At 48.3% G+C, this 21569-nt stretch overlaps 6 protein-coding genes across 7 annotated transcripts; 3 read left to right on the top strand and 3 right to left on the bottom strand.

Annotated features, from left to right (window-relative positions):
• Positions 1–780: 780 nt before the first annotated feature.
• Positions 781–1675, bottom strand: LOC122624753. The gene is made up of 2 exons (XM_043804439.1): positions 1352–1675; positions 781–1248 (listed from the first exon to the last, which is right to left on the bottom strand). Exons 1-2 carry the CDS (start codon positions 1646–1648, stop codon positions 781–783), a joined length of 765 nt encoding a protein of 254 aa, XP_043660374.1. The 5' UTR covers positions 1649–1675.
• Positions 1676–3271: 1596 nt separating this feature from the next.
• LOC122624382 (T-cell activation inhibitor, mitochondrial) lies at positions 3272–5093 on the top strand. Its single transcript, XM_043803892.1, has 2 exons — positions 3272–3791; positions 3924–5093. Exons 1-2 carry the CDS (start codon positions 3360–3362, stop codon positions 5007–5009), a joined length of 1518 nt encoding a protein of 505 aa, XP_043659827.1. The 5' UTR covers positions 3272–3359; the 3' UTR covers positions 5010–5093.
• A 1299-nt stretch (positions 5094–6392) lies between these two features.
• On the top strand, positions 6393–7185 carry LOC122624624. The gene is made up of 2 exons (XM_043804278.1): positions 6393–6651; positions 6739–7185. The coding sequence occupies exons 1-2, from the start codon at positions 6538–6540 to the stop codon at positions 6958–6960; spliced, it is 336 nt and encodes a 111-aa protein (XP_043660213.1). The 5' UTR covers positions 6393–6537; the 3' UTR covers positions 6961–7185.
• Positions 7186–7842: 657 nt separating this feature from the next.
• Positions 7843–11298, bottom strand: LOC122623304 (probable insulin-like peptide 6). 2 transcript variants are annotated; one of them, XM_043802378.1, is made up of 3 exons: positions 9696–11298; positions 8249–8462; positions 7843–8166 (listed from the first exon to the last, which is right to left on the bottom strand). In XM_043802378.1, exons 2-3 carry the CDS (start codon positions 8460–8462, stop codon positions 8057–8059), a joined length of 324 nt encoding a protein of 107 aa, XP_043658313.1. In that variant the 5' UTR covers positions 9696–11298; the 3' UTR covers positions 7843–8056. The 2 variants fall into 2 exon arrangements, with proteins under 2 accessions (XP_043658313.1, XP_043658314.1); XM_043802379.1 differs by lacking the exon at positions 9696–11298 and adding an exon at positions 8526–8823.
• A 5221-nt stretch (positions 11299–16519) lies between these two features.
• Positions 16520–20442, top strand: LOC122623316 (raf homolog serine/threonine-protein kinase Raf). Its single transcript, XM_043802396.1, has 5 exons — positions 16520–17615; positions 17758–18728; positions 18796–18936; positions 19002–19375; positions 19461–20442. The coding sequence occupies exons 1-5, from the start codon at positions 17453–17455 to the stop codon at positions 20038–20040; spliced, it is 2229 nt and encodes a 742-aa protein (XP_043658331.1). The 5' UTR covers positions 16520–17452; the 3' UTR covers positions 20041–20442.
• A 248-nt stretch (positions 20443–20690) lies between these two features.
• Positions 20691–21484, bottom strand: LOC122624488 (39S ribosomal protein L14, mitochondrial). The gene has a single exon (XM_043804071.1). It carries the CDS (start codon positions 21365–21367, stop codon positions 20882–20884), a length of 486 nt encoding a protein of 161 aa, XP_043660006.1. The 5' UTR covers positions 21368–21484; the 3' UTR covers positions 20691–20881.
• Positions 21485–21569: the final 85 nt, after the last annotated feature.

The following is a 21569-nucleotide window of genomic DNA, read 5'->3' as shown; positions in this document are numbered from 1 at the left end:
TTTTCACCAGAGTGCCTCTGCGAAAATCCCAGCACTACGCACTTTTTTACACTTTCTTACACTTTCTTGCCCACTTTCCGCCCACTTTTTACCCACTTTTCGCCCACTTTCTTGCCCACTTTTTACCGACTTTCTTGCCCACTTCTTACCCACTTCTACCCAATCGGGGATTTCGAAGCTGTTGACCCTGTGCGGCTACTGAACTGCCCGACAGCTCCGACCCCCCACCCTTCCATCCAGAAAACCAAAATCGAGGGGCCAAGGATCTGATTTGCCCCAAAGCCAACCGATGTGGGAAGCTGATGGCGGGCTAACTGATGGGGGTAAGTGACCTGATTTGTGGACACTTTAATGCCTTTTATTGTGTATTGTGTCGGCCAATAAATATGGCCCATGGAAAGAAGAATGCTATTTGTGGAGCACGAATGAGGACATGCTTATGAGCAATGAAATGCCTTCAATAAAACATGAGGAAGTTCAAACTTTGGGGGTAAATCTACAGCACGGTGCTCATCTTGAACAAGCGAGCGGCAATCACTTCATTAAAAGTTGATGTGATTTGAATTATGATAATTGAAACCACGAGGTGTTACCAAACGACCAATCAAAGTGAAAAAAAAATCCCTGCCACCCCTTAACGCGACTTAACGTGCAACCCCTAAAGTTTTGTTGGTTTTTTAGGTGTGTGTGACAACTCGTGAGATAATTTATTTACACCTAAGCGTTAAATAACATATGTACAGAGCATGGACGCTTTCAATTCCGGACTACGGACGGGAACTACGGGGAGTCGTAGTCGACATCGCCAGTCCGGGAATCCGTGTCCTCAAAGCGACCCATGTCCGCCTTGAACAGGATGCGATTAATGTGAAACTGGACTGTGTTCCTCGTGCGGGCGGAGTATTTGCTCAATTTGTTGCCGAGATAGCGGAGGAAGTAGTCCTCGTCCCCGGCAGAACTCGGAGCAGCAACAGCTGGCGCTCGAGCTGTGGACTTGGCATTGGATTCTGTGGTAGCAGTAGTATTCGTGGTCTTAGCCACAGTTACGTTGACTGCCTCCAGTGCCAGGTCCGCGGAGTTTGTCCACTGGTACTCCTCATCGGGTATCTCCGATTTGCCAATGAAAACGTTCTCAAACTGACTGTCTGCGGCGTTGCTCTTGTTGTTTCCGTTTCCGCTCCCGTTGCCAGTCTCCTCATCGTCCACCAACGCCTTGGTTTCCATGGCATTGTGCTGGGATGCATCATCCTGCAAGAGAATCTCTACTCAGTTAGTGGGCTGTATATTTTGAGTTTCAGCTAGTGGATGCTCTAGGTTTGAAAAGATTGCGAAATGGGTTTTGTGTGCGCACCTTGGAAATGCAAGTCTTCTTTCGTGTCGCTGGATATGGACACTTGGAGGCCAGTACTCTCTTCGCGGGGATGGATGCGTCTTTGTTGGCCTGCTGCTGGGCGAGGGCTGCCCGGATTGCTCGTTTCTCGTCGAGCACACTGTCGTAGGCATCCTCGTGCTTGCGTTTCAGGTGCCGCATCAGATTCTCGGAGTGGCGACCCGCCATGTCGAAGTGGCACCTCTTGCAGGTGCTTTTCCGCGTCCGCTCGCTGTAGATGAAGTGCTTGGACACCGGATTCGTGTACTTCTTCGACATGGTTCCGGACTAGGGACAACTGCGGTTCAGCTCTCGGTTCCGGGGTGCACCGTACTCGAGTTACGGCTGCTGGTTACTAACTCACATTCTCGAACCCGCTCACAGTCAACGTAAAATCCAGAGAGCGTAGGAGCGGTTCAGAGAGAAGCGGTTCGGAGAGAAGCGGTTCAGAGAGCTAGAAAGCAGCGACAGTCAAAATAAAAAAACCGTTCTCCGAACCAGAGAGCGTAAGAGCGGTTCGGAGAGGAGCGGTTCAGAGATCTAGAAACCAGCCATTCTCCGAACCAGAAAGAGCGTAAGAACGGTTCGGAGAGGAGCGGTTCAGAGAGCTGAACACGAGCGAACCACCATCGAATGCGAATGCGAATGCGGTTTCACGGGCAAACTTACAGATACGCCGAACCGGTCGCAGGCGGTTCTTTTCGGTTCTTCTCGGTTCTTGATAATGATTTAAAGGTAGCGCTTTGACTGCGCGGTTCAACAGCTGAGAGCGGTACGCTATTACACTGAAAAAAACACACAGTTCCATGTTCAGTAGCCAGCATGTACTCGTATATATGTACATACATACATATGTATGCATGTTTTAAATAATAATTTTCAGCACTCATCGCCACTCTGGGGTTAACAGTGGAGTGGCGTGGCGTGTGGGAAAAGCGAAAAGCCAAAGGCAACAAGAAACCGAAAAGCACATGCAAAAAGTAATTTTCAACTGCAGTGTGCGAGGGAGAGGGCCCGAGCGCGCTAGAAAGAGAGGGGGCGAGTGCGTGTTCCACAGCTGCCGGAGATGCAATATTTAACCCTTGTTACTTGCGCTGCGAGTGGCGGTCTGCTGGTTATTGCTGCTGTTTTAGCTACAGTCAAGCGTGCCACAGAAGTTTCAACAATTTGATCTGGCTTCTGGCTTCTGGCTGTGTGCTGCATACAGTGTTCAATGCCACACAGTTTCGCAATGGAAATGTTTGAGAAACATCCAAACTCTGGCAAAGTTTGCTAATTGCTGTTTGTAAACGCCAGCTGAACGTCCACTGTGAGTTTATATCTGATATAAACCGATTGCTAAGGAGAGCTGAGATACTTTTACTTAACTCTCGGATAGATGGTTTTGCCCAAATTCGAAAAAAAGGATATACATGCATTACTTGATTATCCCTGCCAGCCAAATAGCAGCATGCATGACAAAGGGATGTGTACTTCCATCTATTCCTAACAAATACCAGCTTTATGGGGTTAACTTACGGCGGCACTTTATGTGCGTGTTTTGTGTGCCAAAGTTTTATTTGCTTCCGAATGGAGAAAGGCAGGAAGGGTGGAAGGGAGGAGGGCAGGGCTTCATGCGGGATCTCTGGGATTGACTCGATGTTTCCTTTCCCATTTTTGTTCATTTTTATTTCAACACACACTGGCAACTGTGGGACAGCAGTTTTGCCACCACTTGAGGCAACTAGAGTTAATTTTTCAGTGAAAAACTTCATCGGTTTGCTGTGTATGCAGGTGGCGAGTTTTGCATTTCCTGCTAGGTGTTTGCTTGCCCAAAAAGTTGGTAAATATGAATGAAAAGCATATGCTTTTTGTGATATTTATTTTCTTTCGGTTCGTGTGCGTTTCGGTTCTGGTCTGGAGTTCACTGCGAAATTTGTCAGCTTCAGCTGGAGATAGCACAATTTGTCTAGTTTTCAAAATTCGTACTACTTGGCAGCACTTGAAAAAAATGGTCACACTGCGCTTCCTGGCCCCTCGTCGGATCGTCGACTATTGTCGTCGTCTGCTGAGCACGGATTTGGTCACCGCACTCCGTCCGTTCTGCCAGGCCATTCAGACGGACAGCCTCGCTCACAATCCGGCGGAGAAGCGGGTCAACGAGGAGTCACTGCGTCTGCTCTGCTCCCACCTGGAATCCCTGAGTGGCGCGACGGGCAGTTGTCTTCCGCCCGATGGCCAGCTGGAGTTCTACATTCCCACGGTTTCGGGTTCGGGTTCGGGTTCGGATTCGGGGTCGCAGGAGGCCGGCGGCCAGGTGGTTAGTCGACTGGTGAGGGTGCAGGTGGACCGGAGCTTGCTGGATCCCAGGGCGGTGATTAGGCAGATTCTGAGCTCCTGTAAGCTGCTGCCGATGGACAAGGAGCAGGAACAAGTGAAGCGGGTAACGAGCCAATGATCCCAGAATATTTGCTATTTGTTGGGTTCGGTAGTGATTCTAAGCGATAAACTTATTGCATACACGGCGTAGTTTCGCTTTCGCAAACTTATGGCAAACAAATCGATTTCCCCGCAGGGTCAGGAGATGGCAAAGGAGCTCGGAAAAGTGCTGCGAAAGGAGCCGGTGAGGGAGCGGGTGCGACCGCCCCATGCGCCAGTGCAAAAGAACTTGAGTGCGCTGAGGGAACTGTTCAGGGATGCCCAAAGGGAGCACTCCCTGGAAACGTGGATGCGCCAGGCACTGGCACGTTCCCAGGCCTCGGAAGTCACCACACTGCGCAGCAAAATCGAGGCCATTGAAGGCGCCTTGGTCCGGCAGCTGGGCATTCGCGGCACCCGCTACGATTGTGGCTGCAACATGGAGCGCTACCACGACTGCCTCACCACCCTGCAGGGCTTGGCCGAGGATCCCAAGGCCAGCAAGGTCACCGGACAGCTGGGAGCGCTGCGTAACCGGTTCGTGGTCTTTGCACCGTACACTGGCATTAGCTTGGAGGGCGATGTGATGCTCTTCTCGGGGGACTCGCCCTCGGGATGGCTGGCCTTCCTCGCCGAGATGCGCCTGCACGAGGAGCAACTGCGTCTGGTGCCGCTGTACGAGAAGGCCCTGTCCGCCGTGCTGCTGGGCATCCGGATAGAGAGGCGTCGGGTGCCGGACTGTCCGGGCTGTGAGGCGCGTGCCTATGCGGGCAGTTTGAGGCGCGTCATCCGGGCGGTCAGCGAGCACCTGAAGCTGGAGGAGAGTGTCCAGGAGCTGCCGCCATCGCTGCAGGACCATCAGCTGGCCATTGTGCCGGACAGCGATGCACCGAAGGTCAGCCAAACCGGTCTCTTCTTGGCGCCCGCCTCCTGCTCCGGACCCGATCTGGTGGAGTTCATATGCCGCAACCTGGACGTGGCCAGTGGGCGGTTCAGTCGCTATCGCCGGGACATCCAGGTGGAGCGGCAACTGTGGCGACAGTGCCAGGAGGAGCTGGGCCTGCAGCGACTCAGCAAGGACGACTCCGTGACGCCGGACAAAATGGTCGTGGCCATACGGCACTTGCTTCAGAGTGGCATCAAATCCTGTCGCGGTCTCAGTCTGCACATCACCAACTATTGGTCAGTGCCCACCGACGGCATCGTCTGCATTCCCTGGGACTTTATGTCCCGCGACAAGTAGCGATTCCTGTTGCGTTGTGCCACTCAAATTGCCTCGATTGGTAGATAAATTGATAAGTTTTTGGCTTAATGCTTGAATGTTCAACGTGGCATCTTGGCTTTTTATTTCTGCTTTAGTCTAATCCCAGCCTCTTTGCTGATCGATTGCAATGGTTTATTTATTATTTCGCTTGATCCTGTTCCTTTGATTGTTTCTCAGTGTCTCGCTGTCTTACTGTCTTTCTGCATTGTTTCTGAGTCAGCTGAAATCATTGTTTATTCAGGTAATTTTTATTGTGTGCCTTCGGTTTGGGTTGATATTTTGCTACATTAAGCTTCAACTTCAGCTGCCCAGCCGAATTTCCTTCTTGGTTCATTACACTCCTTCGGCTTTTTGGGCTTTTTGGGCAAACTAAATGCATAAATAGACGGACATTCTGCTGGAAGAGCACACACAGGACACAGAACACAGGACACAGGACTCAACCAAAGTTCGCAACTCTTGCCGGGCCGACTGGCATTTTCCTGTACTTCTGGGGTTGAACGTGTCCCTGTACGACTTCTGTTGACACTACCCATTCACCCAGCCATCGCATCCCTGCAGATAGAGAAAATGTATCAACGCTGATTATCCTGATTGCCAGGATAGCATTTCAGAAAAAAGCGCTGTTTTAGTGGCATTTAAGCGCTTAGTTGTTCAGCTAGAACTTCATTTGCCTAACTATTTACTTGTTGTGAAAACTACGAGCAGTTTTTCTCGTGCGGTGGCTGCTGCTGCGAGTTTTTCCCGGTGCATGACGACCCTTTGAGCTATGTTTTCCTTTGCAACCCCGTCAAGGGGCGAACGGAGTGGAGTGGAATGGGCTGGCTGGGAAGTCGAAGCCCAGGGGCCCCGCACCCTCCGTTTTCGCCTCGTTGTGCGAAATTTCTGTAAGATTTAGCTAATGTTCCATGGCTTCGCTCCATCAATGTCGAGAGATGGGCATGGAGATGGGAATGGGAATGGGGATGGGGATGGAACTCCAGACCTAAGCCCGGCGAAGTTTGTCTGGTGTCGTTTATCCTTCCTGGGCATCCCATCCTCCCCGCCCATTTCAGGCCCTCTTGATTTCCAGACGTTGTCATCCACCTCCGGCGACCCACATTGTCCGTTGCGTGTCCGCTGTGTGGAGAGTCCTTGTCCGCTTCCGTTTCCATGTGCTATAAGCCATGAGTTATAACTTTCAAATATCGAGGTACTTGCCCAAATATAAACACATACTTATACCGCTTCCGGTTGAGCAACTATCTGAATTCCCTCACAGAATATTCCCCTAGAACGTTAATTTCAATTCGCAATGCTGCAATCAAGTAGTCCATGAAGTAGGCAAACCCAACTGCCAACTGAGCAGTAGCTCTAGCTCAGTTATATTTCCGTTCGCACCCAGAGCACACAACCCAGTCCTAGTACAAACATACATCTATTTTTCACAACGTATATCTATATCCAAATTGCACGGCGCTACACCGTTTTCTTCCGCTTTTTTCAGTTTTGTTCGAGATCCGATTCGATGGCCAAGGCTAAAATACATCAGTGGGTCGGTCAACTCCGTGACGTTGGCAGAGTTCTGCGCTGGAACTCTCCCTTAGTAGATAAAGCCAGTTGGGTTCTGTCCAGGATTCAGGTGAGTGCTGATCCGTCTATGTGTTTCACCCAGCTATGGTGGCCACTGAAGAATTCGCATTCAATTTACAAGTCGAGAAACCCTCAGAAATCATATCCCAAGCTGAGCATCAAGAAGCCATTACCCCTGCCCCTGCCATCGTCCAATGCCACTAAAGCCTCAAAGTCCAATTCCAAAAGTAGTGATATCAGGGACTCTCAGCTGGGCGATCCAACGATTCCAAGTATCGAAACAACCAAGACGGCGCCCCCCCAAAATGGCTTCATCAGCCGAGCCCTCTACTACCGCAGATTCTACGTGAGGCGTTGAAGGACTTGTGGCCCATTTCAAAATGGATACAAATTAGTCGAAATTGAAGGTCTTACTCTTTTACACACGGGACTCGTACTGATCTGAATAACCGAACAGCCTTGAAACCGGTTGTGTACAAATTGTCCCAGCTATTATCCAAATTATTTACTGTGAAATGCGAGGGCTGCATTTGTCATTATGAAATTGCAAATCAATAAACATTTGTACCTTTTTTTTACTAAATTTAAACTTCTCTAAAATCGGAGCAAGGATGTCGAGTTCAAACCTACTTTCATCCTATTCGATTTTTCTTTTCCTGGGCGAGCAAGACGAGCACTTGTCTCCATGGAGATTTCCAGCTGAAATGGGGTTAAGGGAGCCATGAAGGGGGTTAAGGGAGCCATGAAGGGGGTTAAGGGGACTAAGGGGGTTAAGGGGGTTAAGGGATACTCACTGGCATGTGTGGCTGATTTGCACCATCATTAAAATCATCATCGTCAGCGTTTGTAATCTAATTTGCAGTCATCTCATCACCATTTGACCCCATATCCCGCTTGCGAGTGTCCTTTGCGAAAGTTTTCAATTGAAATGGGGTGGCCAATGGCCATTCACCATTCGCCATTCGCCATGCGAAGGGTGTGTGCTTGCTGAATGACCCAAACTCGAAGGCCCAAAGCCCTAACTCAAAGCCATGGCAACCACTTCAGAGTGTCAATCTCACTCTGAATAGATTTCGCCCACAATGGAGGCGTCTAATGAAGGGGGTGAATGGGTTCGTCTTGGAGAATGCCCAAAATTGGAGCGCAAAATGAGGAACTGCGTTGTGCATGCCTGCTAGTTTTGAATCCATTCTAACTAACTAACTAACTAGTAGTACTTACTACATTTAGGCGATTCGCGCTCATTACGAATTTCTTTTATTGTACAGAATTGAGTTAGTGTATAGTTAAATTAGTAATATATACTTAGTATACTCTAGGGAAGACTGCTGCTTGCGCTTCATATCTTAGGGGTTACGAATGATGTGGAGTGGTGTAGAGTGGCTTGCAGTTGGGGTGGTGTGGGGTGTGGGGGGGGGGCGGGTGTGGGTCGTAGATGGAGCTCAGATGCTACATCATCCTTTGCAGTAATTCAGCAGATCCCTGTAGCTGCAGCCACCCGGTTTGCAGCACAAATCGGTCACACTCGGCATATCGCGCTTCCTGCGCTTCCCAAAACTGTTGGCTGCGGAGATTCATAGAGGTTAGAGGTTAGCGTATCAAAGGTCAAAGGTTGAGGGCTGAGGTTCGAGGGGGTATTGACTTACGAAAATTATCGCCGAGTGCCACTGTGCCGCCCACGCATATCCTCTGTATCACTTCGCTGAGGCCATTGGAGCACATCATGCGTTTCTGCTCGTAATCCGCTGGTGGAAGTGGACCAGCCGCCACCTGTGGCACCCAACTGCTGATCAGCGTCGCCACAGCGAGCACGGTGGTGAGGACTAGCAGGACTTTGGTGGTCGCCACTTCGGGAATCATCTGCAAGAATTGCAAGAACAGATTGTTAGATTGAAATCTACTGTGCGTATGATGGATAGCTACTCCTTTTCGCTTTTCTCCAAACCCCAAAACCTGAGGCTATAGTACGCCTCCAAAGGACACAGCTCCTCGGAACCAAGGAGCCTGATGCCCCACAGCTCCCCACCCTCTTCCGCCTCGCACACGCGTCTTGGGGTCTCTTGGTTGGCTCCCTTATCAGCATCGGCGCTCAAATATTATTGTATTTTCCATTCCATTCGATTTGATTCCATTCGATTCGATTCGTTTCGTTTCGTTTCGATTCTGTTATTGTTTGTGTCTGGGCTCTGGCCAGGAAATATATTTACATAAACTTCAGTGTTTAAAAATACCCCACCGATTTGCCGCCTTGCTGGGCTCCCCGCCACTTATCATTTGGAACATGAGTTCTTTTTATACACAATCAGAGACTCGAAGTGACTCGAATGGAGGGGGTTGGGGTTGGGCAGCGAGAGGGGGAGGGGGAGGGGGGTCATATGCCCCATGTGGCTTGTGTTTCTGTTATTGTTTGCTTTTATGACTCTCCTTTGGAAACTCGGTTTGCAACCACACTCTATATATAGTATGTGGTTCAATGTTTTTCCGTTTTTCCACTTCTGTCGCTTTCGTTTTCACAGCGATATACGAGTACGAGTATGAACATATATATAAATAGTAAATAGTAAATATATATAAATAGATGTATGTACATATGTAAATGTCGCACACCACTTGGCTGATTTTTGGTTGGTTGGCTTGTTTGTTTGTTTGTTTGTTTTCATTTCCTTGGAAAGAAGCGAAGCGATCCCGGCTCGCGTTTTGTTTCTATCGTGATAAGAATCGTGGAATCATGGAATCGTGAAATCGTGAAGAGGTTAAGGCTGTCTTTGTGTCAATCTAGCGATTGGATGGATGGTTCAAGGAGCTTGTGTGCTACCACTTACACTTCTTACATCCTTGAAGGGCTACACTTTGATTTAACAATAGATCTTCGGGGCTTTCATGTAAAATGCGTTATGTTCTTGTTTTTCCCTGAAAGTCTCTTGCCCATCGATTGGAAAAACAAGCGTGATATTCTGTCCTAACTTTGAACATGTTTCTAGATAACTTAATCAATCCATCTGATCCCTCGATTCCCTGGTACCCCTGATATCCTTTAGATACTTTCCTACCATAGAAATGCAATCGAAACCATTTGCCATCAAATCAACTTACGTTTGCATGCCGTTCGATCCTTGTGTGTGCAGTGTTTCAATCAGTTTCCTCAGTAGTCCTCGATAACGAATGACTAGGGTGCTTAGCTTATGGTATTTGGGTTTGGTTTTGGTTTTGGTTTTGGTTTAGTTTGATTTCGTGGGTTGTATATAGTGCTTATAAAGTGGGTGCTACTTTCAGTTTAGTTTCGTGTCTTTTGTGTCTCTGTTATCTTCGGTTTCGGTTTCGGCTTCCTTTCCTTTGCTTTCTTCAGAGTTTCTATCGGATTATCACTTGCTTAAGGAACTTTCTTTTTTGCTAATTTGCAGATTTTCTTTTGCGATCACACAGTTTCAAAATCACAATCAATTGACGAAAAAAACAAAACAATGCGACTAAAAATAAGGGTTAACTATCTTTTCTGGTTTTCTGGTTTTTCTTTTTGGTTTGTTGGTTTTCTGGTGGGATTCGTTTGGGTTTCAAGGTTTCTGGGCGTTTTTACGTGCAAAAAAAAAAAAAATATTGGCGAATTGACAAGTATCCGTGAGTTTGGCGATTGAAGATCTTTCAATGTCCTTTGGAAATCGTTTGGCGATCGGAGTGTGGAAAATCGAGCAAGTGGTTGTTAACTTCTGCTGCGGCTGCTGCGTTTTCGACTGCTGTTGCGGCTGCTGCGTTTTCTGCTGCTGCTGCGTCCGCCAGTTGTTGTTGCATCGCGTGAAGTATTGTGGCAGGAACAGAAGAGTGCGGGTATATGTCACGGGCCGCAGGAGAAGGAGTGAGTGAGTCAGTGAGTGAGTGGGTGAGTGAGTGAGTGAGTGAGTGTGTGTGTGAGTGAGAGGGCAGTCGACGGAGTATGCGAATTGTAGCGGTATTCCGCTGACGTTGCGACTGGCTTGGAATTGGAAACGCTTTTGGAAGCTGGCCGCTTGGCTGCTGGAACGTAAAGCTGCCGTTTTCTTCGGAGTATCTCGTATTCCTATCTGCCGCCGCGATCTCCCCCTTCTTCCTCTTGCCACTGCCACTGCCACTGCCTCTGCCACAGCCTCTGTCTCTGTCCCTGTGTCTGTCTCTTTCGCTCCCACTGTGCGCTCAAGTGCCGCTGGGCGGGCGCTCTCTGCACGTCCTTAGCGCTATCTCTTTCTCCGGGAGAGAGTAGAATCCGAATCCGAATACGAGTCCGAATACGAATCCGAATCCGAATAGGAATCCGAATTCGAGTCCGAATGCAACAGCTGTTCGAAACGCTCTCCAATTGTTTGCTGTTGTTTGCGCTTGTTTATTTTTAGACCACCAGTGGGGTCTATAATTAGATGGTGGGTGTCTTATCGCCACCTCCCGCCCTTGCCACTTTCTTCCTCCACTTTCTTGCACTTCCAGCCGCACTTCCACTGCACTCCGAACTCTTCTCGCTCGGGAAGAACGTTCCTCGCACTTCCAGGCGTCGAATCTCCACGAACTCTGCTCGCTCGTTGTTTTTTGAAAGGAAGGAAGGAAGAGCGTTCTTCGCACCGACTTTCTTCCGCTTTTCACGCTTTGCACGCTTTTCACTCTTGGCGAATTCTTCGCTCGCTCGGACGAACGTTCTTCGTTGTTTCACAGCCGAATTGGAAAAGAACCGTTGCCGCGACGCCAGCGCCAAACGAAGCCTCACTTTACGCGCGTGCGAGTGGGAGGGCGAGATGCAGCGAATGCGCAGCACGTGGACTGCAGGTGGAAGTGCGAGCGAGACGGCGCCCACTGGAAGCAAAGTCCAGTGTCTTGCGAAAAGGAAAACACAATAACAACAAAAAAGAGGCACTGTAAGCGCAAACAAATGCTTAAAATTAAACAATTTGCCGGCCATGACACATTCAATCAACTTTGGGTCACCGTGGGGCCGAGTGTTTGCGGGTGTGTGAGTGTGCGGGTGTGTGAGTGTGCGGGTGTGTGAGTGTGCGAGTGTTTGCGTGTTTGAGAGCATTAATACAGGCCAACGTCAGTACGCCGAACTTTTGTGGGTCAAGATGTACGGGCAGCACTCCAGATCGCTTCTCCAAAGTAATACCCACAATCCCACTGCTTTGCTCCCCACTTTTCTGCCCACTGCTCCAAATCCAAACTGGAATTGCCTCACCTTCGACTGGACAGGAGTAAGCACACGTGGAGTAGCTGGCACTTCGGTCAGAGTTCAAATATGCACATAAATATGTATCAGCACTATCGGCACTATCAGCCTGTTCCTGTTTTCGCTAGAATGGCGAAATGTTTTGGGTTGTTGACATTTAGGGACCGCGATTAACATAACACAATATCACTCACATTGGTCATTGGTCAGTGAGTCAGATGTCGGAATGTCGCCGATTCGGGGAATCGGGAAATGGGGGAAATGGGGGAACCGAGGAAACGGGGCTCCAAAATATAGACCACAGTTCGGGTTAGGAATGTCGGACTGTATAACCGTACAATGGAATAATCATATTAATAAGATCGCCTTTGAACAAAGTACACACAAGCGCCGCGTGTATCCGCGTGTGTGTGTGTGGCAAGTGCACACAGCAACAACCAAGCACAACAACAATAAATAGAGTGAATCCATCAGTGGAAAAGCAGCAACCAGTCCACGCTCCATATATGTATGTTTGTATATATGCATGTATGTAGGCACTTGTTGATTTTCATTTTCCCTATTAACGCTACCGCTTCGTCAAAGCGACAAAGTTCACTCGCTTAGATGGCTCCAAACTACACACATACATACATATGTATGTACATATGTATGTATTGCCACAACCCTTGCCACAAATAATTGACATTTGGCCAAAACGCTGATTGTTGTTGCTGATTACGATTTGAGAAAACTGCAAGGGAGGGTTTCCCACTGGCAGATAGCCATCGATTGATATTCAATAATGTGGCCATTAGGTGTACCGGGTAGGGTACTGGGAGTACCCTATATACGACCGAATATACCCTGTATGCGGGGTCTTGGGCTTGGTTTGGCTTGGCTTGCAGATAATGATTCGGCGATAAGCTTGTTGATGTTTTTGTTGCTGGAACTGCGACTGCGACTGCGACTGCCGCTTCAACAGCACGAAGATGAAGATGAAGAACGGAAGCCGATGGGGCAGCCCAAAAGGGGGCGGTACAGGTCAGTGGGCGGCGGGCGGCAGGGGGGCGGTACGTTGGGAACGCCCGTCTATCAGGGAAAAAGCCGTAAACAACGCCAACGTGAATTCGTCGTGATCTAGTTTCAATTCAAAATAAAAGATCCCTATTTTTAGCATTACTCTTAGCACTCCGACGGCGAAAACAACAACAGGGCGGTGGAGAAAGAGAGAGACAGAGAGAGAGAGAGAGAAAGAGACAGAGAGAGAGAGCGAGAGAGATGAGTAAGGCGAGAAAGAGACGGCGCGAAGTGATAGGGAAGGAGGCCCAGTGTGCTAAGTCATCGCCGTAGATAAGCCAAGACTGGCACACACTGAGAGAAATATGTATCTACATACATAAGTTTGCCAACAATCATAGACGATTTCAATCCTTTGGTCCTTTGAGCAAGCATGGGAGTGCACAAACATTCAACATTTCTGCTGCTGCCAAACTTGGGCCCTGGATTTTCTCCGTGTGTAGGCCTGCCATCTGTTGTTTTGGGGAGCGACTAGCGAGGGCGGCGATGGAAAATGGGCGGGCTGCTGTGGGCTGCTGTGGGCTGCTGTGGGCTGGATTCGATGCACGGGATTGGAGGATCAGAGATCGGCGAGCAATACGCAATACGCAATGTAGAGAGCGGGGCAGAGTCCAAGGTGGGCAGATCCACACGGATGGCGGCATGCCACGTCAGGGTCAACGCTTCGAATGGGCAGGATGCGGTTGTTTGGGCTTGGAAAACCCGCTGGTGAATCACGACTACCAAAGGGGCATTGCGATCAACTCAGCCATTCGATGGGTAATAGTACTACGTTATTGGCAGGTGAGCGACCGGTACTTTGGATAAACCAATCTCCAGAGTGAGCTGCGGCGACAGTAGCAGAAGAGTAGAAGAGCGGCCCCTTGGTTTTTTCCTCTAGCCAGTGGTGCAGATAAGCCGCAAGTGGGGGCGCCTCCCACTACAAGCAGCACCCCAACCCCCAACCCCCAATCCCGCACTTCCCACGCGGCAGCGAATATTGTTTACTTGTGCTAAAATTGGATCTCCATTGATTGACATCTGCGATCGGGCGTCAACGCCAAGACATCGCGAATCTATAGCTCCCAGCTCCCAGTTCGCAGATCGCAGCACGAAGCTGTTGCTCAGACGCAGATTATTGACCCAGAAGCGTGGAGGAGGTTTGTTGTTGATACCAAAAGCCTAGACATCGGCGACAACAGTCTGTGGCAATCGTAGTATACAACGGGCAAGAGAAACAAGTGCAAATAAATAATAACAATTCAAAGCCCATTCTAGCGAACTGAACTTTGCAATGAAGCTGCTGCTGCTTAAGTTCCATCGAACTGGCTCTAATGCGAAATCCATCAATGGAGAGTTCCTCCGTAAAATGCAAAGCCACATTTCCCAACGATTTCACAATGTTTCGCCAAACTCCAGTAATGATCTACAATGCATTGTTGATGAAGAGAATTCAACTAATTTCCCTTTTAAAGAATTGCATAGTCAGGAAAAGTTACCACTTCGCTTACTGAGACTGCGTAATTTAAAGCTATTAATAAATGATTCATAAATGAATAATGAAAACTTGTATCCGCAAGGAGCTGAGTTACAAACTTGCCCTGCGTAACTTGGCAACACACCTTTGCATATTTGATGTCCATTTCAATTCGCACTTAAATATTCAAGAATCTGTTATTATTTTTTCCTCATTTTTGCATTTTCGCATTGGGGTGCTGGGTGGCAAAAAACAGCTCACGAAATTATCGCCCGATGTCAATAAACTGTCGCCGACGACCCCAAAAAAAGCAACAACAAACGCATGCTGCGGTGTTGGCTGATGCTGTGGGTGGTGGGTGGCAAAGTGGGTGGTGGAGTGGGCGGAAAGGCGGGTGTTTGGGTGTTTGGTTGTTTGGTTGTTTGGTTGTTTGGGATGAAGAGCGAAGAGCAACAATCGCGAGTGGCAGCCACCAGCGGGCATAGACACACATTTGTTGGGTGTAGTTCTGGTTGGGCGGGTGGTTTTTGCCAGCAGCCAGCTGCCAATGAACTGCAATCGGCTGGCGGCTGGGCGGCTGGGCGGCCGGGCGGCCTCAAGGTCAACGCATGGCACACAGAACTCTCTGGTTCTGTGGTTCAAGGAGTGCTGAACTTTCGATTTGAACCCACCGAAACGCCGTGAACGCAAAGGGGACCTTGAACTCGGCCAACACCGAAAGTGGACAATCAACTAGGGTCTTCAAGTGATTTCCTTAATTCAGTCTCAGTCTCAGTCCATAAAGTTCATAAATTTCTAAATTTATAAACTGAGCGCACTCAACGTGAGGCTGTGGACACCCAACTAAATAATGAGTCAAATCACGAGGTAGGGCATTTATCCGAATTCGCGGACAAGTAGCAACATCGAATCGAAAGCGATAGCATCCTTTGAGGAATTCAAAATTCGCAAGTCTAGGGAATCGAAATCGATGGAAGGCACTACCGAGTATAGGCTGAAACTGTTTGTTTACGCGGCACTTCAAGGTTGGCTCGATTTCAGTTCATCCGTCAATGAAATAGGAACCACTGACCCACAAATCCCATCTCTAATCTGTTTTTCCCGGACTCCCGGACTCTCTGACTTCGTAACCGTCGTCGTATTCGTAATCTGCGGGGGTCGGCCATCTGGAGTCGGAAATCGGGGAGTTGGGGCGACGTCTACCATCCGTCTGGCCGGCTGGTGACCTTGAAAACCCCCATCCACTCCCCGCAACCCGAAAGTGGCGGGAACACAGGGACTTTGCACCCATCAAAAATGGTGCGTTCCGATGAACTTTCACCCGAGCTTTTCCATTTCCCGTGAAACAGAAGCCAGCGGGCGAATCACTTATACGACGCGTGGTCCCGACTTGTAAACAGAATCGAGTTTACTATATGCCAGACTTACTACACCGTCTATTTATATACATACATATATATATATATTTACTATATACATATTATGTTTGCACGCAAGTGTGTGATTAGGAGTGCGATTTCAAAATAAATCATTAACCGCATTTCAATCATTTTCATCAATTAATCATTGACCAAAAAGCGAAACGTGAAATACATATGTACATATGTATAAATAAATATATAATATATAGCATAATTGAAAAGAATCTACGAGTATACACTGACATCAATTCTGGCGACAATGCGATACATATTAGCTGGGTGAAAACAATACTTGGTTGCTATCTGCTGCCATGATCTTGTCATTTCGAAACGCACTGTTTGCCATGCATATTTTATATAATTATGCGAATTCAGATTGTAAACAATTTTACAAATAGTCGCAATAACAATTAAAGCTGATTTGCTTGCGATTAGAGTTCTATGGTGATCCTCCGTGAGTCTTGCCGTTTCACGGGGAAAGAAGGAGCACAAGGGTATCGGAGTGACCCGGTTCCAATCATTTAATCATTCAATCTTGCAATCTGTTCGATTTCCTCCCACGTGGCCGCTATTTTACAATTTACAATTATTATTATTATTCTGAATTAGTTGTTGCTCGCATCTGTTGATTTCTCTATCGGGGATCATCAAAGCTTCTGGGGAACTCAACTCAACAGCCAAGCCAACACAGCAATTCAGAAATCCATCACCTATCTTGATGTAATAGGCACAATCTTATTGTGATAATTCCAGCGACCACAAGTGACCTTTAATTCAAATTTTGCGCCAAGGAGCGCCATCTATTGGCGATTTGCTGGCACCAGTTGCCATTGTCAGGGCTGCCACTTGGTTCGAACACATTGCGGTGTCAGCAGCGATATTTCTTTTTACTCCACCGCCTTCTTCTGTATATATTATAGATATGATCAATATCTTATAAGTTCACGCCAGAAACTAATTAAACTGTTGCCGCCGTATAATCGGAATTATAACTAAGCCAAAAAGCAAAAAGCTGAAGACAAATAAACACTTAGCTGCGACACAAACCTCCTGTCGCTGAGCACCTGATACTCGTTATCGTTTATCGATTGACCTAGCCGAATCACGCCTCCTGATAACGATTAAACAAAAAGTCGAAATGTAGTAAAACTCGCGGAAAGTAAATAAATTGTTATAACCACTGTGAGATAAAGAGCGGCCAGCTTAGTGGCGAAACAATTGCGATTGCTGGGCAGCCAACGACGGTGCCGGCTGGTCTGGGAGTTATCGGATGATTGGCAGCTCCTTTGGAAAATCCTCAAGTTCAGCTGCTTCTGCACACACTGACCTTCATTATACATACATACCGTACATACGAGCACCTTGTGTGTGTGCGTGTGTGTGTGTGTGAGTGAGTGCGAGTGTGTGCGTGCGCCAGCAAGTGTGTGGGTGCACTGAAAAAAGGTTGGAAAGGATACAAGCGAGAAATCGGTGAGAAGCCGGAATATTGCAGCCCTCAGCATCGGAGAAGGAGCACACGAAAAAAAACAGAAAGGTGATTAAAAGTCAAGGACGACATGCTGCCCTCCGCCCACAGAAGTGGATGTGGATGTGGGTGGCTCACCCATTAAAACTCCACTAAAACGCAAGCGCAGGAGTTTTTCCTTCAAGAAGTCAAGGCTTCTTCGTTTTCGGGGTCATGGTCACAGTCACAGCAGCATATCATATACCATAGTATATAGGATAAAGCAACACCATGTCCAGCGAGTCCTCCACCGAAGGCGACAGCGATCTATACGATCCTTTGGCCGAGGAGCTGCACAACGTCCAGTTGGTCAAGCATGTGACCCGCGAGAATATCGACGCCCTGAATGCCAAGTTCGCCAACCTGCAGGAGCCACCAGCCATGTACTTAATAGGTGAGTCGAACGCTGCCTGGGTTCTTGGAAATCCCTCGCACGCCCACCCACAAGCTATTTATAAAGTACCCCACTATAGCTGCATATGTGACATATGTTTGTATGTATGTATCTTACGACTTGACTTGATTCTTACCCACAGAATATCAGGAGTTGACCTCCAAGCTCCACGAACTGGAGGCCAAGGAGCAGGAGCTAATGGAGCGACTGAATTCGCAGGACCAGCAGGAGCAGCAGGAGGACTCCTCCTTGGTCGAGCGGTTTAAGGAGCAACCTCACTATCAAAATCAAACCCAAATCCTGCAGCAACAACGGCAATTGGCGCGAGTCCATCACGGCAACGATCTAACCGATAGCTTGGGCTCTCAGCCGGGCAGCCAATGTGGAACTTTGACCCGTCAGCCGAAGATCCTTTTGCGAGCCCACCTGCCCAATCAACAGCGCACCTCAGTGGAGGTAATTTCAGGAGTTCGATTATGTGATGCCCTCATGAAGGCCCTAAAACTCCGGCAACTCACGCCGGATATGTGCGAAGTAAGCACAACTCATTCCGGAAGACATATCATACCCTGGCACACGGACATCGGCACTCTGCATGTGGAGGAGATCTTTGTCAGGCTGCTGGACAAGTTCCCCATAAGGACGCACATCAAGCACCAGATCATACGGAAGACCTTCTTCTCGTTGGTGTTCTGCGAGGGCTGTCGCCGGCTTCTGTTCACTGGGTTCTACTGCAGCCAGTGTAACTTCCGATTCCATCAGAGATGTGCCAACAGAGTGCCCATGCTGTGCCAGCCCTTTCCCATGGATAGCTATTATCAGCTACTGCTGGCCGAGAATCCGGATAATGGCGTTGGTTTCCCCGGCAGAGGCACTGCTGTCCGATTCAACATGAGCAGCCGCAGTCGCAGTCGGCGGTGCAGCAGCAGCGGCAGCAGCAGCAGCTCAAAGCCCCCGTCTTCATCCTCTGGAAACCATCGACAGGGTCGTCCGCCAAGGATCAGCCAGGATGATCGATCCAATTCTGCGCCAAATGTGTGCATTAACAACATTCGATCGGTCACAAGCGAAGTGCAGCGCAGTTTGATAATGCAGGCCAGGCCTCCTTTGCCAGTGAGTCTGCAGATTTGCTGTTTATAATCCTTTTCATTGGCTTAACATATGCTTGCATCTCTTACAGCATCCGTGCACAGATCACTCCAACTCCACGCAAGCGTCGCCCACGAGCACTTTAAAACATAATCGTCCCAGGGCCAGATCCGCCGATGAGAGCAACAAGAATCTGCTTTTAAGGGACGCCAAAAGCTCCGAGGAAAACTGGGTAAGCTAGATGGCCAGTGTTGTCACGTATTTACATAAATAATCAAAAATGCTCTATTCCTGCAGAATATTCTGGCGGAGGAGATTCTAATTGGGCCCCGCATCGGATCGGGCTCGTTTGGAACCGTTTATCGCGCCCATTGGCACGGCCCCGTGGCCGTAAAGACACTCAACGTGAAGACACCGAGTCCCGCCCAGTTGCAGGCTTTCAAGAACGAGGTGGCCATGCTGAAGAAGACGCGCCACTGCAATATCCTCCTCTTTATGGGGTGTGTGTCCAAACCTTCTCTGGCCATTGTGACCCAGTGGTGCGAGGGCAGCAGTCTCTACAAGCACGTCCATGTCAGCGAAACCAAGTTCAAGCTGAACACGCTCATCGATATCGGACGTCAGGTGGCCCAGGGCATGGATTACCTGCATGCCAAGAACATCATTCACAGGTGCGTTTCTGTCTTATTGTATTATGTGTGTGGTGCAAACATGGTGCAATATACATTTGATAATTATATATTTTGTATCTTTCAGAGACCTTAAGTCAAACAACATCTTCTTGCACGAAGATCTCTCCGTGAAGATAGGCGACTTCGGATTGGCCACCGCGAAAACTCGATGGTCGGGTGAAAAGCAGGCCAATCAGCCCACGGGCAGTATTTTATGGATGGCTCCGGAGGTGATTCGTATGCAGGAGCTGAATCCCTACTCCTTCCAATCGGACGTTTATGCCTTTGGTATCGTGATGTACGAACTGTTGGCGGAGTGTTTGCCCTACGGTCATATTAGCAACAAGGATCAGATCCTGTTTATGGTGGGACGAGGACTGCTGCGCCCCGATATGAGTCAAGTGCGCTCGGATGCGCCGCAGGCATTGAAGCGCTTGGCCGAGGACTGCATTAAGTATACGCCCAAGGATCGACCGCTCTTTAGGCCGCTGCTCAATATGCTGGAGAATATGCTGCGCACTTTGCCCAAAATTCATCGCAGTGCCAGTGAACCGAACTTGACGCAATCGCAGCTGCAGAACGATGAGTTTCTGTATCTGCCCAGCCCGAAAACGCCAGTGAACTTTAACAACTTTCAGTTCTTTGGCAGCGCTGGGAATATTTAGACAGCGACCTGTACCTGTACTTATATCCTGCGTGATCAAAGTGATCCTATTTCTATATATTTTTGCTTTCGTTGTCCCTCTGTACATAAGCGATTCGCGAATGGGACGGCTTTGGTTGCCCACCAAAGTGAAAGAGAGAGACAGAGAGAGAGAGAGAGAGAGGAAGAGAGAGAGATGGGTTGCCTGCCGACCCGGAAGCGAAACTTGCTTCTTTCCTTGGAACTGACAAAGTGCATTTCTGTTACCACAAAACGACTACAAACTGTAAACTAAACTGCAACGCCCATGTGTACATAACTGCATCATAACTTATATACGTTAGGCAAAACTACTGAAACTAAACTAAACTAAACTAGCTGATCGCAATTACATTATACACATTATACTTATACTACAAAAGAAGGTGTTGTTTCTGGAGTGGATCAGTGAAGGTGTGCAGCACGATCAAGAAAATTCCATTCAGGTATTATTTGTTAATTATACTATCATTTACTACTTCTTAGTTTATCGTTTTAAATTGGCCCTATTTTCACATTTAAACCTTACCTATTTCGAATTTATTGGTTCAAAATGTATTCTTTAAGTTTGAGTATGGACGAGACTAAGGATGGCGTCGCCAAGGACAAAAAGAGCAGATTTCCACGACTATATATAATGTATTATTTATGTATTTTATTATGTATTATCTTTACAATGGGTCTTAAGTTTCTTTTTAAGTTATGCTACCGCCCTATCTTCACAAACAGCCGTGTACTTCGTGGTATTTTCAATCAGAAACACAACTGATTCAGTTGGATTAACTTTATTCATTTAGCAACAGAATGGCGTGATCCGGAGGATCCTAAACATATCTGCTGGCGATGGCCAGGACCTTGGTGTAATCGGCTCCCTTGGCCAGTGTCTTTTCCTTGAGGATGGTGCGCAGGATCGTTGGAATGGGCACATGGATCCGGGTGCCCAGCGGACTGCCGTTATCATCGATGAGCACCAGGTTGTTGCTATCAAATTTGGGCTGTTTGGGCTTCTGATTCTGCTTCAGTCCCACGAGGATGCCCTTCTTCATCTGGCCCTTGATGGCCACCAGCACCTTGTCGCCGATCAAGCCGACTCCCCGTTTGTTGTACACATGAATGCACCTCGGCGGACGTCCCTCGGCCATCGCCTTCTTTCCCAAATCGCTGTTGTCCACCACCCGTAACCGGGCCAATTTCCGGATTTCGCAGCACGCCGGCGTCGTGTGAATCAACTCCTGTCTTTGCTGGCCGCCCAAGGCGCCCGCCACTGGCTGGGCCACCTGTCTAACTGTCTTCAGGATGCGGAGCGCCATTGTTCGCAGGTATTTGTCAGTTCCAAATATGTATTTAATTCATGAAACTCCAGGGAAGCACAACAAAAATAAATTATACAATTCTTTCAACTCGTTCAGCGACAGTGTTGCCATATCGCGCGGCAAATCATATGGTGCGCCACAGCACATTTATCGATGTTACGGCATAACAGAGCCTAACAGAGCACGCAGCTGTTAACAG

Source organism: Drosophila teissieri, chromosome X, assembly GCF_016746235.2.
Source record: "Drosophila teissieri strain GT53w chromosome X, Prin_Dtei_1.1, whole genome shotgun sequence".
Classification (NCBI taxonomy): domain Eukaryota; kingdom Metazoa; phylum Arthropoda; class Insecta; order Diptera; family Drosophilidae; genus Drosophila; species Drosophila teissieri.
The sequence above is the reverse complement of the archived record's forward strand: the minus strand, read 5'-3'. Positions and strand labels throughout refer to the sequence as shown.

Excerpts from the sequence above, each read along its gene's own strand:
- LOC122624753 (XM_043804439.1), bottom strand. The coding sequence starts at position 1,648 with ATGTCGAAGAAGTACACGAATCCGGTGTCCAAGCACTTCATCTACAGC. Across the intron at positions 1,249-1,351 it reads AGAAGACTTGCATTTCCAAG|GATGATGCATCCCAGCACAA; the intron begins GTGCGCACACAA and ends ATTCTCTTGCAG.
- LOC122624382 (XM_043803892.1), top strand. The coding sequence starts at position 3,360 with ATGGTCACACTGCGCTTCCTGGCCCCTCGTCGGATCGTCGACTATTGT. Across the intron at positions 3,792-3,923 it reads AGCAGGAACAAGTGAAGCGG|GGTCAGGAGATGGCAAAGGA; the intron begins GTAACGAGCCAA and ends ATTTCCCCGCAG.
- LOC122624624 (XM_043804278.1), top strand. The coding sequence starts at position 6,538 with ATGGCCAAGGCTAAAATACATCAGTGGGTCGGTCAACTCCGTGACGTT. Across the intron at positions 6,652-6,738 it reads GGGTTCTGTCCAGGATTCAG|AAATCATATCCCAAGCTGAG; the intron begins GTGAGTGCTGAT and ends AGAAACCCTCAG.
- LOC122623304 (XM_043802378.1), bottom strand. The coding sequence starts at position 8,462 with ATGATTCCCGAAGTGGCGACCACCAAAGTCCTGCTAGTCCTCACCACC. Across the intron at positions 8,167-8,248 it reads GGCACTCGGCGATAATTTTC|CCAACAGTTTTGGGAAGCGC; the intron begins GTAAGTCAATAC and ends GAATCTCCGCAG.
- LOC122623316 (XM_043802396.1), top strand. The coding sequence starts at position 17,453 with ATGTCCAGCGAGTCCTCCACCGAAGGCGACAGCGATCTATACGATCCT. Across the intron at positions 18,729-18,795 it reads AGGCCAGGCCTCCTTTGCCA|CATCCGTGCACAGATCACTC; the intron begins GTGAGTCTGCAG and ends CATCTCTTACAG. Across the intron at positions 19,376-19,460 it reads GCCAAGAACATCATTCACAG|AGACCTTAAGTCAAACAACA; the intron begins GTGCGTTTCTGT and ends TGTATCTTTCAG.
- LOC122624488 (XM_043804071.1), bottom strand. The coding sequence starts at position 21,367 with ATGGCGCTCCGCATCCTGAAGACAGTTAGACAGGTGGCCCAGCCAGTG.